The following is a 20331-nucleotide window of genomic DNA, read 5'->3' as shown; positions in this document are numbered from 1 at the left end:
TTTTGTTTAAAGAGGCATTATACAGGAATAGAGTCATTCTTTCTATTTAGCACAGTGTCACCTTTGGAGCGTTGTTATAACATCTCTATTACTTTTATTGTTTTTATTAGATTGAGTGAAATCTCTGCCTAATCATATTTAACAGACCAGACATGCTTATCAAATGTTAATATTCGAAAACATTGGACAGGTGTACTGGTATTTGTTTTGGGGTTTTTTTTGCAGGTGAATGCACTTTGTCTGGGTACTTGACTTAATTGTTTAATAGGAAAGCTATTAACAAACGCTGCCATTGGCATCATAATTGTACTTGTATTGGCAGAAGTCATTGTGCTGGCCTGTCAGTGAACTGGGTGCATGATGTCCTGCAGTCCGTGGGTGGTAGGAGTTCAGAATGGGGCAGAAGCAGTACACCTCATCCTGGATATGTGGTAGGAGACCTCTGTATTACTGTCAGGTACCCCCCTGCCCCCAACTGATTTAAAAACAGGATCAACTGGCCTCAGAGGAAGCTGTCTCTAGCCTTCCTCTGTTGTGGAGGAAAGAAATAGAAGAGAGATACAGGGAGAGAAAGGGAAGCAGCTGCTCCATTGTACCATAGACGCTGCAGTGACAGAAGGGGTTCTTCCATCCCTGTAGTAAGTCCACCTCTCCGAGAGGCAGTAGCTAGGTTGATGGAATAATTCTTCTGTCGACCAAACTGTGTCTACCGTGGGGTTTAGGTCAGGCTAATTACATCGCACAGGGCTTTAAAATTTTCATTGCAAGATTTATGTACAGGTAATATATAAGGAACAAAGTATTTATATTGAAAATATGCTCTGTGGACTACGAGTAGAAATCAATCACCAAGAAGTAATGTGTCTCCGGGGTGGCCCATCCAAGCAAGAGGGAGTTGTCACTCCTTCCTTATCAGCCAGTGAGATAATGCAAGGCTCGACTGAGCAGCCTTGCTCCCTCCCAAAACTATCAGTGGAAAACCATCAGAGGCACCACCAGATAATCAAAACTTCTGAGAGGAACATTACACCAGACAGAGCTTTGCACTGGCTGTGAATAGAAACAAAATATTGATTTCAGTACAGCAGAGTGTAGGGAAAGACACTCTGGATCCATTCACTGAGGAAACCTGTAGAGGAGTGGGGAATGTCCATGAACTTTTGGATCCTGGTTATTAGGAAATGAGCCAGCCCTGCAACTAACTGAACTTTCAGGGGAGAATCTACTTTATTAGATAGGAAAGATATAGACCAAGGTTTGCGACTGATGTTTTGTTTTGTATTGTAATGGCTTGTTTCCACTACACTCTCTTATTTCTAATTAAATCTGTATTCTTCCTTTAATAAACCTTATTTTGTTTTATTATAAGTGCTCACAAATTTGGTGTGGTTTACAGGAGCGGTGGTTTAAGGTAAAACTGGTAAACTATGGTACACTGCCCCTTTGTGTGCAGGGGATCTGGAATTTCTGTGAGTGTCCAGTGTCAAGGGCTGGATATCAAAGGAGAACAATTCAAGGGGGGCTCAGGGATTGGGGTGCACCTATTGTTAACCTGCAAGTTGAAGCTAGGGCTGGCATAGCCCAGAGAAGAATGCTTGAGTGGCTGAAAGACTAGTGGTGCCAGGGATCTGACACCCAGCTATTATAAAAAAGACTCCCTTTCCCTGGGGGTGGGTTCACGAAGAGACTCACAGTCCTGGGTACCCCATAAGCCATCACTAGTGTTTTGTGCTTCAGCCCACAACAGAGTTACTCAAGGCCCTGGCTTTGTGCCGTGGAAGAGAGAGAACATAAGAACGACCATACTGGATCAGACCAGTGATCCACCTAGCCAAGTATCCTGTCTTCTGGCAGTGGTCAATGCCAGATGCTTCAAAGGGAATGAATAGAACTGGGCAATTATCAAGTGATCCATTCCCTGTGATACAGTCCCAGCTTCTGGCAGTCAGATGTTTAGGGACACCCAGAGCATGGAGTTGCATCCCTGACTATCTTGACTAATAGCCATCGATGGACCTATCCTCCATGAATTTATCTAATTTTTTTTTTAACCCATTTATACTTCTGGCCTTCAGAACATCTTCCGGCAACGAGTTCCACAGGTTGACTGTGCATTGTGTAGAAGTACTTCGTTTTGTTTATTGTAAACCTGGTGACTCCTAGTTCTTGTGTTATATGAAGGAGTAAATAACACTTCCTTATTTACTTTTTCCACACCATTCATGACTTTATAGACCTCTATCGTACCCCCCTTAGTCATCTTTTCCAAGATGAACAGTCGCAGACTTTTTAATCTCTCCACATATGGAAGCAGTTCCATTCCTCTAATCATTTTTGTTGCCCTTCTCTGTACCTCTTGCAATTCCAATATATCTTTTTTGAGATTGAAGATCAGAATTGCACACAGTATTCATGATATGGGCATGCCATGGATTTAAATAGCAGCATTATGCTATTTTCTGTTTTATTATCTATCCTTTTCCTAATAGTTCCTAACATTCTTTTAGCCTTTTTTGACTGTCGCTGCACATTGAGCAGATATTTTCAGGAAACTATCCACAGTGATTCCAATATCTCTTTCTTGAGTGGTAACAGCTAATATGGACCCCATCATTTTGTATGTATAGTTGGGATTATTTTTTCCAATGTGCATTACTTTGCATATATCAACGTTGAATTTAATCTGCCATTTTGGTTGCCCAGTCACCTACTTTAATGAGATCCCTTTGTAACTCTTCATAGTCAGTTTTGGACTAAACTGTCTTGAGTAATTTTGTATCGTCTGCACATTTTGCCACCTCGCTGTTAACCCCCTTTTCCAGATCATTTGTGAATATGTTGAACAGCACTGTTCCCAGTTCAGATCCTTGGGGGACCCTGCTATTTATCTCTTTCCCTTGTGAAAACTGACCATTTATTCCTACCCTTTCTTTCTGATCCATGAGAGGATCTTCCCTTTTGTCTCATGACTGCTTAGTTTGCTTAAGAGCCTTTGGCGAGGGACCTTGTCAAAGGCTCTCTGAAAGTCCAAGTACACGATATTGTCTTGTTCATCCTTGTCCACATGCTTGTTGACACCCTCAGAGAATTCCAATGGATTTGTGAGGCATGATTTCCCTTTACAAAAGTTGTGCTGACTCTTTCCCAACATATCTTGTTTGTCTGTGTGTCTGATAATTCTGTTCTTTACTATAGTTTCAGCCAATTTGTCTGGTACTGAAGTTAGGTTTACTGGCCTGCAGTTGCCAGGATCGCCTCTGGAGCCTTTTTTAAACATCAGTATCACATTAGCTTCCCTCCAGTACTCTGGTACAGAGGATGATTTAAGCGACAGGTTCATACCAGAATTAGTAGTTCTGCAATTTCATATCTGTGTTACTACAGAATAGTCAGAAGCTTCTCTGAGCACCTCTGCTTTTAGTACTTGGAATGGTGCAGGGAATTATCAGATGAAAAATCTGCCACTGCATTAAATTTGATAATGACAGTAGAAAATAGCTATCTCTCAGGAATAAAAACAGCCCAAGCTGCAGTGCCCTCAAGGTCACCTTGAAATGATATCTCGTCATCACAGCTTATTGTCAGTTTTGCAGAAGAAGCATTTATGCCAGCTCAGGTTTAAATTTATGCTTGTTCAGGTCTTTAGTGCATGGATTTATCTGCTGTATCAGGGGATGGACTTCGTGAGCTAATAGGTCTTTTTCCATCGCGGGATCCTCCGATTCATATATATGAGAGAGAGAGAGAGAAAGAGAGAGATGCTTTCACCTGCAGAAGTGCTGAGTGCCTGATGCAGAAGGAGCAGAGAGTCTATTACAGAGAGAGCAACTATTAGAGTGATGCATAATTGAACATAGCAACAAGGGAAACAGGATTGCTCACCTCCACTTGGTGTGTGTGGAAGTGAGAAGCCAATACCTTCAGTACTGGGAATTCCCTCTGGTGATAACTTGGGAGGTGGGCTTGAAATCATGGAGATTCTCCCTTTTGTGATGTGTCCAGGTAGAGGGGAACTGGGATTCCTCCCATCGCTGATGTCTTAGGGGGAATGGTGATTTTCCCTGCTGGTGACTTTTGTTTGGCGTGGGAGGATGTGGAGAAGAGGAGCTGAAATTTGGCAGCTGCATAGAAGCTGCAAGCTGTGTGATAATTTTACAAGCTCTTAGGAAGGCAGTTCCTGCCAGAAAAGCTGTCTGAGCTGCAGCGTCATCCAAGGAAGCAAAGCATTTAAAAGAAGCATGTGAGAGCTGTATGGTGATGCCTGTAGTGGTCAGTGAGTGATGCCTGCACCTGGATTCCTGGGAGCCTTTTATTAATGAACTAAAATTCTGTAAGAAGTGGGAGCGTGAAAGGAAACATAAAAACTGAGCCTGAACCCCTTTTTTACTCTGCTTTTCTATTCAGAAAAAAGGCCTGAATACTTCTTTTGCATTTACAGCTATTTTTTCTTGTTTTCATTCTTACCTTGGAAATGATCAGCAATAGCCGTATTTCCCTCTTCTGGTTTTGCTGGAGGAATTCATGGGGAGGGCCTCAGAGAATGTGTACAGTGAACTCTCCCACCTAAACGAAGGTGAAGGATGTTGAATCTCTACCAAAGATGTCGCTTTCTCCCAAGAGTTAATTGGGCATTGGAGTTAAATATACATTAACAAAAACAGGCAACAAAAATTTTAAAGTCTGCCTGAAAAAATTCTTCCTCTTTCAACTTTTCAGATTTTAATTTTTTGTGGTGGTGTAATTTCACCAGGTCTCCAGCTACCATAGAATCTCCCAGTATAGATGAGGTAAAATGTTCATAAGTGCTAAGTCCCATTTTCACAAGTGATTTAGGAACCTGTCTCATTGAAATCAGTGGGAATCAGGTGCCTAAATACCTTTGAAGATATGGGCCTCAATGCTTAAGTCAATTTTACAAATAAAACTTTGGTTCCTAAATCATTGAGGCATTTTTGAAAAATTTAACCAAGACTTTTTTTTAAGAAAGGAAAAGAAAGTAGATCCTCTGGCCTTTTTTTTCTTTTAAGGACGAAATCTTTTCAGGCCTTCTTATATATCATAAAGAAGCAGAGATCCATTTTTCTTCTTTTTTTGCATGTCACCTTTTAGATCAGGGGTCTCAAACACACGGCGGCCCGTGGAGTTATTTGCTGCCACCTGCCAAGCTCCCCTCACCCGTCACCCTCCCTTGCCCCGAGTGCGTTGCATCCCCACTCCTCGGCCTACCTCCAGGCACTTCCTGCCACCAAACAGCTGTTTGGTGGCGCTTAGCGCTTTCCAGGAGGGAGGGAGGAGGAGCTGGGAACTGCGCACTCAGGGGAGGAGGTAGAGAAGAGGCGGGACAGGGGTGGGGATTTGGGGAAGAGGTTGGAATAGGGGCAGGGAGGGGGCAGAGTTGGAGTGGGGACTTTGGGGAAGGGGTTGGAATGGGGGCTGGGAAGAGGTGGGGCAGGGGCGGGGCCTCATGGAAGTGGAGGTGCTTTTGTACCTTTATATGAAAAGGTGTCAGTGATGCCTCCCTTGGGCCAATATACTCGTCCTCATGTGGCCCTTGTGGTGACTTGAGTTTGAGATCCCTGTTTTAGATGTTTTTAAGGCATCCAGCATCATTACAGCATTTGGCCTGGCTGGAGGTCCGTATTCTTCTGTATAGCATACAGCACACCATGCTCGTTTCAATATATATAATAAATACGGACAAGTTTTCCCAGTTGTCCTGTGATGATACATGCTGAGTCTTGTAAAAAACCTGTGTGGGTGTATTTTGGAGGGGACTGCCTCTGCTTCAGCTGCTGCGAACTTCTGGTCTGGAAATCAGAGGGACTCTTTGCAGGGCATTTCAAGCAAGAGTATGTTTCCCTCTGAAATCAGCAAGACAGAAGATCAAGCTCTCTGGGTTGTTATAATGCAAACTCTTGTGAGTCTGTAGTCCTAAGCTAGTAACTGTCTGCCGAGTCCCCTTTCCCCAGTTCGGGAGGAGCGGGAAGGTGAAACTTATCAGCGAGGTTAGTAAAACCAGACAAAATCAGGGCAGAAAGACAAAAATGTTCCTTCTGTCTCTATTCCTCCCCTCCCAAACCAAGCCAAAGCAAAGGATTAGACATGTGCTGATCCTGCCCAGGGCTCTGTGCTGGCACATGCACGTAGTTAGGCAAATCTGGTGGTTTCAGCTTGTATTTGGCCTCTAGCCAGAGAAAATTAAGATTTCTTGAGGGGATCCCCACATACGGTTTTTGCTATCTCTTGGCAGGCCTTTCTCCACCATTCACATAGCTTATTCTGCAACCTTTGGCTCTCCTAAAAACCTGTCCCTGCTCCAATGCCCTCCTCCCTCTCGCTGCAGGATCTTGCTGACTTTTTCAAAGAGCTAATGATCCACCTTTCTTCCTTCCTTCCCTTCTGTCTTGTCCCCACCTCATCCGCTCATCTACTGACAGCACCTTCGATACCCCGCTTCCCCCACAACCATCTCAGCATTTTCTTCCATGCTGCCCTGTATCAATGGAATATCCTTCCTGAGCTGGTCCAGGAGCCTCTCCTTATTCAGATCTCCTAAAGACCCTCTGGTACAGAAGCACCTATAGTAAAGCCGACCAGTTGACAGCCCTTCTTTACCCCTTCATGCTGTGCGATACTCACTGGGCAACTGGGCCACTGTTCTTAGCCTATTGTCCTGGTCACTGCTAACATCCCAGTGAAAACGTGGCCCCCTACTGCTCTCCCGCTTGCTTGTGGTGGATGCAAAATCCTGTTTATCTTGTAAAAAATAAAACCCCGGTAACTCTGCAGACATGCTTTTAAACTTGTTTTGTTTTGAGCTGCTGGCCCAGAATCGCTGCTGTATTCTCGCTTCTGAAAGAGCTGCATTTCAGAGGCAAGTGAAGTTTGCAGACACACACAGCCAGATCCCGTCCCCTTTTCCAGCTCCTTTGCACAAACAGGCAGCCAAATATTCTCCTGGGAGGGATAGGAATGCCTCGCTAGCTCTCCCTCATCCCCAACCTCACTTAGTGGTGCTTCAGGTGTCAAAATCAGTGGAACTTTTAAAGTATCTTGAGGGCTGCTCTAAGTTATGCCAGGGTCAAACAAATCCAAGGGATCCAAGGAGTGCAAAAGAACCACAACCCTCCTCCACACACCTCCCTTTCGGCAGTGCTGAGCAGAGCTGTGGTGCAATTGGATCTGACCTGCAATATCTAGGCTGGTTTTTGGTTTCCCCTTTTCAGAATACTATATATCTGATTCTCAGTACCATCGTAGTAGAGTGCTTGTCTGGCTCGGTCTGCACACTGTGGCCCCAATTCAGCAAAGCACTTAAGCACAGGTTTAAGTGCTCTGCTGAATAGCGATAGGATTACTCACTTACTTAATCTTAAGCACGTTTTTGAATGCCTTGAATTGGGGCCTGGGTTTGCAGCCTTCAAACAGCATTGTAAAATAAAATGTGATTTGTAAGTTACCCTGGCACCTCAGCCAAGAATCTGAAACCTTAAAATGTTTAATTTGGCTTCTCTAACTTCAAAATGACCGAAAAGATTTTTTTTTCTAAACATTAGTAAAAGAAAAGTTTCTGCTTCTTGGCCGAGATACTGTGGGCCAACTTTCGGGGCAAAATATTGCTTTTTGAGAAGGGGATTCTAATGGAAAAGCTGAGCACCAAATTCACACATGGTTCTTTTTTTAAAAGATTATAAAAACCAAAAGCTCTTCCAGATGTGTCTCAGACGAACATGCTACCATTGATGGTTTTAATCAAAGCAGATTCAGCAACCATTACTGCTGATTCTCCTGTATGTTACTCAACCCAGAAACTGTTGTCTGCAGTATTAAATAAATAAATAAAACCCATCATTTCACAGATTGCACCCTCAGATGTAATTTTGCTGAGCCCAAGTTCATCCAGGCTCCCCTGTTTTACTGAAGATTTTCTTTAGATAGTTGGTATAAAATTTTCAAAATTTAGATGTTGTTTTAGCAAGATACACTTGTTGGTAACTGTGTGTGAGAGAGGGAATAGTACTCAAAAGCGTAAACTTGCACACACATATACACATTTTACATGCAGTTACCTTTTGCACATGCCAAAATATACAATTTAAAGAAAAACAGGAGTTGAAACATTTGGAAAAAAGTTAAAGAGCACATACTGGGAAGTGGGATATGACTTTGGTATTACAAAAGCGAGCAGGGGAAAAACAATAGAAAAATCATCAATCAGGCAATGGCTAATGAAATCCCTGAACAATGATGTAATTAGAGTGCATTAATCATTATAAAAGATCCACCCCCCCTTAAACATCTGCTCCCATTCACTTGGCAACAATCTGGGCAGTGTCATGAATAATGGGATTTTGGAGTTCATTGAAGGGTGCGTGTTATTTGAGAAATTGTATAGAGCATCCCAATCTTGGCAGGGATCTGGAACTAAATATTTTTTTCCCCCTTCCCAATTCGGTTGTAGAGATTTTAAAATATACATGAGACAGTTGGATGTCACTTCACAATGGAATAGAAAGCCTGACCAACATACAGTAACCTAAAGGCTTTGCCTGCAGATTTGTCTAATGGATGCACTTTCAATATTTTAAACTTATCCAATACATTTCAGGACTCTGCCTCCAGGTCACTGGCATTCTTAAAATACTCAGGGACAGATTCTGCATTGTACTGGGCACAGCAGAGTGGAGTGGTCTGCAAGGAAGTCAGTTACAGCTCCCTAAGTCCTAGGAGCTGCTCTAACTTGCACAAGATGACAACAGTTCCCAATGGTTTGCCATCTTTCTGGAGATAGTCAGAGCCTATCACACTCTGGCTAGTTCTCCTTCCCACCTTGGCATGCCCTCTGGACTAGGGATTGCCGGGATAGAAGTATATGCGCTAGCTACACCAGCTCTCCAGCTGCTAAGGTTTCTCCCACTAAGGAAATCCCCACCTGGGGGAATCACAGGAAATCTCCCCTCCCTTTAAGTTGCTGGAGTGGCACAGAGGGAGCTTGCACTATTGTTATGAAAAGCAGTAAAAGGGATGTTTCGTATCATAAGCAGCGAGGGAACCCATGTTTGCCTTTGCTCTTGAGCTTGTGCAAGTGAATGTAATACAATCCAGCAGATCACCACACTGCTAACCAAAGGAAAATGTAAAATCTTGTATGTGTCATGCAAAAATGTAACTGGCTCTCCTGTTATACATTATGGGATTATTATTGTTAACAATGGCAGAACCAGGGTATATTTCACTGTTTCTTCAAAGTGTGCTGTTTGACTTTGTAGGGATAGTTCGCTGGATTGTGTAGGTTAGAGAGTCAGGACTGGTGGCTTCCATTTCCAGCTCTGCTGTTGACTCACTGTGTGACCAGGACAAGTCACGTAGGGAGAGATTTTTAAAGCCAGAGGCCAGTTTTGCACCCACTTATAACTCCGATAGCTAGATAAATCTAAATGCAATTGACTGCACAGACAAGTATTTGTGGGTGTAATTAAAAGCTCCCCCCCCCACCTTCTGATTTTTGTCTTGCTGTGCTTCAGTTTCCTCATCTGTAAAACAAGAATAGCACTTAACTTTGGTTGCCCAGCCGTTCTGAGGCTGTGTAAAATGCTTTGAGGTCCTCAAGTGAAAGGGGCTATCCGAATGCAAAATATTGATACATGGGAGGTTTTCTTTTTAATGAAATTGTCTGTAAGAGACTGCAGTTATGGAGCAGGGAACGTACAGATTTGGCCAGTTTCTGCTGATTTCAGTTCACCCAGTTTGTGCACAGTTAGGTGGCTTCGCTGAAGCACAAGATTTGATTCTGTGCGTGAGGTACTGTACTAGAAGGTAATGGTATGCGTGTGTGCATGGGCAGTCCAGGGAGGCAGATGAGGGGAAGCCAAAGGTGTCACACTGGAGGAAGAAAAGGGAGAAGGGGCTGTGAAGATGGAGTTGATGCAGCTGAACATTTTTGGTATCCAAATCCCATGCAAATATTCAAGCTATCTGGTATCCATTGTTGGCCTTGTGCACATCCCTAATGGATAGATTTGATGAATTGATGGGGAGCAGTTGCTGCGTAGTTAAAAGTGAGGAGTTTGAAGTCAGAACTTCTGAATTCTGTTTCAGTCTCAGCTGTTTGATCTTGGGCAACACACTTTGCCTCTGTGCCTAGCTTACCCCAGCGTATAATGATACTAACCTACCTCCCAGGGGGCTTGTGCTGTTTGTAAAGTGGTTGGAAATGCTCAGATGAAAAGTACATAGTTTATTGTTCTTGATCTCTCCATGCTAGTCATTTTACATACTGATATTTTCCCTTAAGCAAAAAAGAAAAGAAAATACAATAGGCCAAATGGAAGTGCCTAGGCTAGTTTAACAGAAGTACAGTGTCCAGGCTTCAGATTTGTATGTTGCTAAGTTTTAACGTCGTGCCATTTTAAGTGTATTGTACTATGCATTTTAATACCAGCTCCGCAGTCACTGCCACGCCATCTGCTGCCTTTATACTACTGAATAGACAGATCGTTATCGTGGAGCAGGGAGTAGTCCGCAGCTGAGTTAGCTGAACAATGTGTTCAGCGGTAAATAGAAAGGTGAGCTGGTTCAAACCCTGACTTGGGACCCTCCGTATGCTTCTGATCCATTCACAGCAGTGGGAGCCTTTTGAAGTACCTCTCCTCCCCTCCCCCCACTCCCTATCCCCACAGCTGTCATCTCCCAGGTTCTGCTCCCTGTCCCTGCTCTGGAACGCTTCTCTAAAAGCAGAATCATGCTTTCTCTTAATGCGATAGCCTCAGGGGGACTGGAGTGAGGACAAGCCTGACAAATGGTGCAAGCTGCTTGTATGGCTGCGAAGCGCAAAGGGAAAAAAATAGTGCAGTGTCTTTGAATCCTTCGATCTGTTTTTGTAAACAGTTCATCTTTACCCATTTAGCTCTGGAATTTCTAAGGCCACTGGGTTTCCCTCGTAGGCCACTGGATTTCTTCAAAGTTCAAAACTTAGGGGAGGTTTCCCTGTCCGCACAGGAAACAAGTGACTTATTCCTACTGCCGATCTTTGTAGAAGATTGATGTCTATGAAACTTATTTTATGTAAAACTGCCTGCACCTTTCTAAAGTGACACATGGGTCCCTAGTTGTGTCTACCCCGATCACAGTGGCCAAAATTTTCAAACTTAGGTGCCCAAAGTTAAGCACCTAAACCCATAAATAAGTAGCCTGAAATTCCAAAGGTGGCGAGCATCTGTAGTTCAAAGGGAGGTCTTGGGAGCACTTCTGAAAGCGTAGGTGCTTGAAGTTAGGTTTGAAATGTAGTGTTTAGATTGGTATTCACACACGTACTCTGTGTGTGTTGAGTTTTGAGTAATGTTCCTGGTGGTGGTCCTTATTTTATCTGCACTAGTTTATCTGCACTGTTGTTATCATGTATTATATTACCATTGTGTGGATGTTTTATATATACATATATCTGGTTTCATCTGAAAACTTAAACCCCACATGACAGCAATTGCTCCTGTGGCATTTCAAGCTTAACCAAAATCAGGTGACTTTCAAGAGAGAGACTGTTCTTGTGTAACTTTGCCACCTGATGGTCAGAACAGAGAGGTTTGGAGTGGCTTTCGGAGAAACATCCAAAAGTTATCAGGATTAACCTGGATCTTCGAACCTCTCCCATCACAAGTAATAACTTTCTTCTTGTTATATCTTAAGGCTGGATAATATTGTTAACTGCCCTCAACTTCAATATTCAGCCCTTAATTCTTATTCCCAGAGCCTTATCAGATACCACTGCACACATAAGGAGGTGTGGTTAATACTTAAATATATTGCTTGTTCTGACGGCATTTAAGAGATTCAGAAATTTAATTTTGTGATGGCAAAATCCAGGAAGAGAGAGAAACATTAATCAAATGGGTGTAATCTCCAAGGAAACAAATACTTCATTTTAATTCAGCATTTCCCTTTGATGAAAACTTTAGTGAACGTTATTATGTAGAATTTATATGAAGCTTGGGTTTAGGTAATCAGCTTTAATATTTATACTCTTAGGGATAAAATGGAATCATTAGTAAGCATGCATAATTAATGAATAAATTATATTTTCCTTTGTTTTCCTTCAGGTATAAGGAAATGCTAGATCTAGTGATATCACCCAGCCTGACTGTAAACAGACAGTGTCCCGACAGACTGAAGCTTAACCTTTCTAACATTTATGCCACAGCTCCAGATGACATAGAAGGTAGGCTGCCTCTTCTGCTTACGGTTTATTAACTTTAGACTGTTAGCATCAGGGGTATATACAACAACAAAAGGAACTGACCAGGTATGAGGCCTGTGCTTGTAAGAATTAGTCCTTTGATGCAAGAAGCAGTTAAAATTTCTATTTGATGTTTTTGTAACAAGTCCGGTGATGTTTGAATCTGATTTGAATGCAATTAGAAATGAAATCATAGACATACATGCACATCAGAATAATGTGTGTATAAAAGTGTATTTGAAATCATCATTGGCTGTTTTATTTTTGGCCCCCACCAATCCATCAGCCCTAACGGTGGCATTAATTTGAACCCCGAGTCCTAGTAGTCGTGTTGCTGTTCGGAGGAGAGAAGGGGTGAAAGCACAGAGGCTGCCATTCCTAAATCGCCCAGAATGCAAATAGGAAACATTTTACCAAATCAGTTGCTGTGCCACACTTCATGTCGAGCTGAGATCATTGCTGTCATTTCTGAACAGTCAGTCCCCAGATCTGTGGTATGGAGTTTCATATTTGGCAGGTACCAAGGGGCAAATTCTTTCAGTGGTTGAGGCTATGATGGAAACTTATCTGCCCTCCTCCTTCTCCTCCCCTCCCCCCGCCATCTCTCCCATTATACTGTTCAAGTGAAGGAAACAGAAGAATGTTAAATCTGTTTTTAAAATTATTGGCAAATGATGCAGCCAAACTAGTTCTCGCCAGTACAGTTCCAGCTATTGTTTGCTGTGGTCAGAATCCCTCAGCCTTCCTGTTGGAGCAGAGTTAGCAAAAGGCACTGACTATTATGTTTAACTATCATGTTTAACTCTTTATTTGCAGGGTGTTAGAAGCCACTGTATGTTGGCTGCGTGTGTTAGAAGCCACATGTTGTATCTGTGTTTGTTGAGCCTTTAGGAATTAAGTTGGATCGAAGCATGTATAGCATGACCACCAATTCAAAAGGTTTGTTGGAAGGATCAGAATCTATAGGAAATACCTTTAAAATGTATATATTTATAGAAATGTTGGAGCTAAAACTTACAGACTCCTTGGGGCAAAGACATTTTCTTCTCATATGTCTGTAAAGTGTTACCAACTTTTATTGTGCTATATAAGAGTCATTGCAGGAAAAGCTCTGCACTTGAACACCGTTGTGCTAGTGACAGCTAATGTTAATGGCTTTCTACCAGAAATATTGTAGCTATTTCTTTTTGCATGTTATGAGAAGCTCCCCGAAACAACATTGTATGTTATATTCTTTCACTTGAAAATGTTACTTATTGATTTGGGGGAAATGAAAATATTTGTGCAAACGTTAGGGTGCAGATTTCCAGAGTTTCATCTGCAAAAATGGATACAAATTTATGTGCCTGAGTTTCACATGGAATTGTCACAGCTTCAAGTTCAGTTGCAATGCTTGTGCATGCAGACGTCCAGTTAGCTGTCTGTGTGGTCATTTTCATGTGCAATTGCTGTCACTGGATGTGACATCATAGTAATTGTACATGCAGATTCACCCAGCGTATGAAATCCTGAATATTTGGATCAAAATGTTTATATTTTAATTGACCTTACATTTTCCTTTAGGACACAGAGTACAAGTAATAAAAGTATCCTATTAAAAAAGGACAGTATTCTAAAGTAATGGTCCAAAACAGTGTAGTAACACGTTATACATGGACATGCATACCCCCAGAATAAGTGCCTATTTCTCATTCTGAAAGAATGTATTGAATACATATTCAACCCTGAGCCTGCTTTTAATGTTAAAAAATATGCAGCAATAAAACGAACCTGCTGCTGTTGGCCTGTTATTTCTCCTACCATTTTCAAACACAAAGGCATTAAAAAATGAAAAACAGAAAGGATGTATTTTACAAAAATACAGTGTTATTAGGGGAAAAAGGGTCTAGGCTATAGAAAGAGTAAGAATTTATTTTCAAAATCTAAAATCTAATTGTATTAAAAACTTTCTTGCAGGTAAGTCCAAGCAAATTGCTCATAGTGAAATCGTTGAATCAGGTAAGCCCTACTTTTTTAAACAGAATCTTTCTCCTATATCTCCTTGTCACTAATACGTCTTTTTTACAATGTTTTACAAACATGAAATAATCCTTACAGTCACACCCCAGTGTGGTAGGTCAGTATCATCCTCATATTACAGATGGAGAAACTGAGGCAGAGAGGTGAGGGCTGGGATGTTCAAAAAAGCCTCAGGGATTTAGGTGCTCAACTCCAAGGGGGATGTCCGATTCTTTTAGGTTGCTGTGAGAATCCCACCTTAACCTAAACGATTTGTCCAAGGCCATTGGAGGAGTTATTACTGTTATTTTGTTTCCATCAATACCGCCCCGTGCAGTATGTGCTGTACAAACAGATAATGTGCTATACCCTGCCTGGGAAACATTACAGTCTAAAATGTGAGAGGTACAGGCAGACTAATGAGGGGTAGGACAAAAAGATGCATCATTAAATACAGTGTCAGGTAGCCCAATGGTTTTTCCTTTTTAAAAGGCGTAGGACCTGAGTCGACAGTTACCTTGCCATTATCAGCTGACAAGTTTCTCCTAGACATCATGGTAGAACTGGTCCTTTAGGGTGGATTTGGATGTGGAGAGGGTAGTGTCTGTGGGTTAGCACAGGAAGAGCTTTCCATATGGAGCAGATAGCTTGGATGCAGATGGCTATGGGGGCAGTGAACTAAGAGTGGGGTGAAATCCTGGCCCCATTGAAGTGAATGGTAGTTTTGCCATTGACTTCAGTGGAGTCAGGATTTCACTCACTGTGTCAAGGGTGACATAACTGGCAGAAGGAAGGGGGTTAGGCGAGGTGTGGAGGTTGGTAGGGAGGAGTGGAATCAGGAAGGGCTCTGAAGGGAAGGACAAGAAGCTGAATTAGATGCTCAAGAGGTTGGGGAGAAAGTGGCACATAGTGGAGTAGGGATTCAAAGAGGGAGGTGATACGGTCTGAGCAAGTAGCAAGGAATATGATCTCAGTAGCTATGCTTGTTATGTCCTGGATGGTGGAGAGGGCAGGTGATGTGTCAGGGAAACCAGAAGGAAAGAGGTTACAGGAATCAAATTGGGGGGTTGAAAGGCATAGGGAAAAAAAGATGTGTCGTAGACATTGTGTGGGAGGGAAGTGGGAGAATCTGGGCATGTCTTCAATGTGTGGGGCAAGAGAGAGAGAGCAGTCAAAGATGACTTCAGGTTTCGGGCCTGAATGATAGGGTGTTGTGACAGCAAATGAGAAGAGTAGGGGGAGTTTCCGTAGCATCTCTGGAAAGAGGCACCTTTCCTTTAGATGCCTAAATATGGCAATAAGGATTTAAGTACAGTCACTTAAGCTCTAAAGTAGTTGACTTCTAACCTCTATAAAAACATTGACACAACTACATATAAATAGACAGATGAGTGAATAATAAATAAGTTGTATACATTTTGTGAATGTTGATTTTTTTGAGTAAACTTTTCTTAGACTATTCGAAACTTTGACCAAAAAAGGAATGAATTATTTACAAAAATGTTCATAGAAATGTTCCCATCTTTTGAGCAGCTCTAATAAATAATTATTTTTCAGGAAATGCATCTGTTTAATCATTTGTAGTAATAATGTTATTGAAGGAGAATATACACATTTAAAATTTAGAAAGAGAATAATTTCCCTTTTAATTACTATTAATAATAATTTTGTTTTTCAAGTACCCATTACACTGTTAACATGTTCATGGCTCCCCATAAACAAGGAAACAGAAAAATTACAATAGATACAAATAATTTTTAATTAAGTCTGTAATTAAAAAATTCCATTGGGTTTAATGTCTTTTTTCTTAATACCTCAATTTAATCCGAATTTTAGAATAAGAATGATAAAACCACATAAACCACCATGAAAAAAGCTGGCGGCGGGGGGGGGGCGGGCGGGGAGGATAATTTAATTTCCAGGAGAGAGCTGGAGAGGGGACTGGGAAAGATGAATCTTTTATATAACAGCATGCTGTATATTTTGGAAATGTTCTCTCTAGATTAATGGAATGACAAGTTACTTGAGCCCATAGGATTATTTCCATATATTTCGAGTTTATACATATTTGCATATTTCATTAAATAAAACATGTTTAAAATGTTTAATTCACTAACTTATGCATCGCTGAGCACACTGAAGTCATATAATTTTAGGTGACTTCCTAATGAGGATAATTCTCTTGTAGCATTGCGGGTGTGTCCTAGCTGATGCATTGGATTGTGCTGCAGATGCTTCCTGCCTCCTGTGTCACATGGCAACTTGCATGCACTGGGAGGCGCTGCAGGTGCCCCCTCTCTGGTTTGTGGGGCCTGCAGTGCAGGTGCGTTCTGTTCTGCCTGACAAGTTGGGTGAATTATGAATCCTGCATAGCAAATCGCAAAGTAATGCCAGCACTGGGGCTGCCCCTGTAATGTAATGGTCATGCGTGTTCTCCCAGACACATTAAATGACGCTGGGCAATAGGACATTAGATGTGCACTCCCTGGCACAGTGTGCAGTTAGCCTGGCATGTTGGATAGCACTGTTGACATCAGGAACATGGTAGATGTGTCCTGCCTGACATTACTGATTATGATTTATTGTTTATAGTGCTGTAACATCTGAAGGCCTCAGTTAGGAATTGGGACCTAGCACGTTGGATGGCATTGTTGAAGCATTCTGCTTAGTACACAAGGTGGCATTGTGAGTGCACCCCAATGCATGCGTGTCTGGTATAGCAGGACACACTGTTGTGTATCCTGCTGAATGCATGCCTGTGGCATCAGGCAACTCAGAAGTTAACCTAACAGGTTTTTTTTTAGTCTTAATTAAACCTAAATTTGCCTCTAAAAGAGATTTTATTGATTTTGCTGGATATAAACATATGGTGCGTGGGAAGGCAACCTATGTGTGTTCACTTGTGTTACCAGTTTTCAGTGCTATGCTAATATTGTAATCAACGGGCTAGGCAATAATTGTCTTCCAAGATCCAGTACAAGGAGAGATGAAAACTTAAAGAACCTTTGTCCTGATACATTTTAAAAAAGTGGGACACCGAATGGTGGGAATACAAAAGAAATTTTAAAGACAGAACATGGTGTGTTTTGTAAATGTCATTTCACAACTAAAGAGGTTGCTTTTGCAACCCTTGTCACATGAGTAGTCCTATTGAAATCATGCCTTGCTGAGTAGTCAACATGGGTAGTGGTAGTGAAATCACTGGGACTGCTGATGGCTGCAGAACTGGGCCCACCATCATTATGTGGCTCCATACTTACATCAAGAAAAACCCGGTAGATTAGTCAATCAATTGATAGGTTCCTGGGTGCACATAAAGATGATTTTATTAATTAGCATTAAAATGGAAAGTTACCGTGTAGTTTCTCATAATTGCCTTAAAAGTCTTTGAGGATTTCAATACAAATATTCGTCTAGTTATTGTATACATTTCTGTGTCTAGCAATGATCAGAACAGGGGCATCAACTTAGCCATATAACAGAATGTTACTGAAAACCAGAGACACTTTAATTTTGTTTTTCAGGTAACAAAGCAGCATCACAGTGTCCTCTCCATCTCTACTCCACAGAGTGAGTGTGTCTGACAGCGTTCAAGTACTATAACTTTGTTTTGCTGATTAACCATTTTGAGGGGGGGCCCCTGCAACCTTGAAAAGCCTGAAGAACATGATCCTTCAGCCTTTGCACCTGTTCTACTGCAAGTTGCAGGCCAGATCTGCCCTAGGAGCCCCTGGCTGGCATAGCTCTACTGGTATCCTATCCCAGCAAAATCACCCCTAGTGTAGATGCGGTTATACCGGTGAAGCTTCTTGTGCTTTTGCCAGTATAGCTTATTTCCCTTCACACACCTCCTGCCCCCCGAGCCAAATAAACTTTACAAACAAAAGTACAGTTTTAGCAAGATGCTATATTAGGGGCTTTTGCCAGCACAGCTATGTCAGTCAGAGAACTCCTCACCACACCTCTGACCAATACAGCTGTGCCTTCAAACGTTTGTAGAGTAGACCTGGTGTTAGCCCCAGAAAACCATTTCTTAATCAAGTTGGACAGGGAGTCAAAGAGACTTGGAGGTTCTCCATACAACTCATTTCTACCCCGGGAATGCAGATCTTATCATTTTGAACATAGGATCATTTATAAGTGACTACAGAGGAAAATGTGACATTTCAAAGGTGTTCCAGGAAACTGGATTGTTTTTGTGACTTTGAAATGAAACCTGAAAATCACAGATTGCAACAATTTTAAAAAGTGACAAATATTTTGTGCAGCCCGAGGTTATAGCACTGACCAAGCATTAGGATGGCATTGTGCCCTCTCACTTAGTGATATCTCTGTAGCCCACTGCCAGAAGTGGGGTACTTGAGCAAATAGTCTGATCCAGTGTGGCATATTTTATATGCCTATAATATGTAGCATAACACCACGTGTAGCCATTCTAGTCAAATATGTCACTGGAAGATTTTGCAGCCAGATTAGTGAGATTACTCTAGAAAACCACATACGATTAGTATTGCCATAGACAGTCTGTTTTCTTGTTCTGAACAGACATCATCCCCATATAGTGACAGTCCCATCTTTTCCAACAATGGCAACCTATGGACAGACCCAGTACAGTGCAGGAATCCAGCAAGCCGCTACTTACGCTGCATACCCTCCACCAGGACAACCTTATGGAATACCCTCCTACAGTGAGTAATCTTACTTTGTTAGGTTATCTCTAAGAGCTTCTGCTTTCACTAGAGAATGTCTTATTCTTCTGACCCAAAAAGAACATACTTAATGATTAAACCTTCCAGTCAAAAACTCTTTAATTCTATAGTGGCTGGGGTTTTTTCCTTTTCTTTTTTGGCTTGGAGAAAAGTTTTAGAAAGTTTGTCAAAAGTTTTAGAAAGACTTTCCTCTGTGCTCTCCAGATATTCAGCTCAAGTGGAAAGGCACATACTAGCCTGAGTTATAATCCTATAAACTAAGTAGGGTTGGACCTGGGCAGCAGCAGAATAGGAGATATCCTGGAAAAATCCAGGTGCTGCAAAGCATGACAGTAGGGAGTCAGTAGCTGGTGAAGTTTCCTGTGACTCAGTACTGAGCCCAGCTTCCTAGAAAGTGCTTTTCTCTTGGAGGTACCATCTTTGTAATAAGGCTCTGACCACTTGTGACCATTAGAGACCTTGGGGTAAATCCTCAACTGGCGCAAACTGGCATAGCCTCACTGGACTGCAATGGGAGCTATGCTGCTTTACATCAGCAGAGGATCTAGACCTGTATGTCCAGGCTTGCAAGATTGGGAGGGGAGGTGAGGTGGTAAAAAAAATCTACTTTTGTAAACTGTGCTTTGCCTCCCTACGTTCCCTTTGCAGTTTCAGTTACATGGGCCAGTCTTCATTTCCTTCCTAAAAACTTGTGTGTATCACTGATGATACAGAATGGTTGTTACACTGCAGATGAGTAAATTTAACAAGTGGTGGGTGAAATGATCTCTGTACTACACAATGCTTTGTGATTAGAGATACTAATACATTTGCAAGGTATTATTATTAAATATTGCATATATATTCTAAATGTAAATACAATAAATGTTTTCAGACATACAGTATAGTAAAGATAATGGAAAGCAGATTTTTTCCTGAGGCTGTCTTACCATTTCAACATCTAAGAATCTGTTCCACCTCCTCTGTGTGTGCAAATTGTAGGGGAGCCAGTCTCCATTCTGTGTAAATTGATGTCATGTGAGATCTATTTAGTGGGTTTGATTATTTTCACTCACACAATAAAGCTTCAGTAGATCTACTTGCTACTGGAATTGTGCTATTCACATGCTTATAGCATACTCAGAGTTGACTGTAAATAAGACAAAATGATAGAGGTGCCTAAACAACCAAAGTCTGGGTTAGTAATTCCGGCTGGATAAAATTAGAACCAAGGGTGAACCATCACCCAAACATGTTTTTGAGGTTCAAATATATTTTTCACAAAACTGGTTTTCATAGCCCCCTGTGGAAATCCCTAAAATCCTTCAGGGAAAGATTCTTCCGAGGAAACTTCTTACCCAGTTTTGTAGACCAAAGAGGTTCATGTCATTTAGCTATGGCTTGGAAACGGTGGAC

The 20331-nt window shown here is 41.8% G+C and overlaps 1 protein-coding gene across 8 annotated transcripts in view; it reads left to right on the top strand.

The window, feature by feature from the left end:
- The window catches only part of EYA2 (EYA transcriptional coactivator and phosphatase 2), a 156949-nt gene that overhangs the window by 46952 nt on the left and 89666 nt on the right, over positions 1–20331 (top strand). For 3 of the 8 annotated variants that reach the window (XM_043526704.1, XM_037916000.2, XM_043526703.1), the window contains 4 exons: positions 12093–12211; positions 14186–14227; positions 17752–17797; positions 18773–18915. In XM_043526704.1, coding sequence (XP_043382639.1) covers positions 12103–12211; positions 14186–14227; positions 17752–17797; positions 18773–18915 — 340 coding nt within the window. In that variant the 5' untranslated portion in view covers positions 12093–12102. Of the gene's footprint in view, positions 1–12092; positions 12212–13081; positions 13169–14185; positions 14228–16449; positions 16551–17751; positions 17798–18772; positions 18916–20331 lie in introns of those variants that run through there. The other 5 variants (XM_037916001.2, XM_043526705.1, XM_037916002.2 and 2 more) reach the window with 4 other exon arrangements.

This window comes from Chelonia mydas, chromosome 13 (genome assembly GCF_015237465.2).
Source record: "Chelonia mydas isolate rCheMyd1 chromosome 13, rCheMyd1.pri.v2, whole genome shotgun sequence".
NCBI lineage: Eukaryota > Metazoa > Chordata > Testudines > Cheloniidae > Chelonia > Chelonia mydas.
The sequence above is the reverse complement of the archived record's forward strand: the minus strand, read 5'-3'. Positions and strand labels throughout refer to the sequence as shown.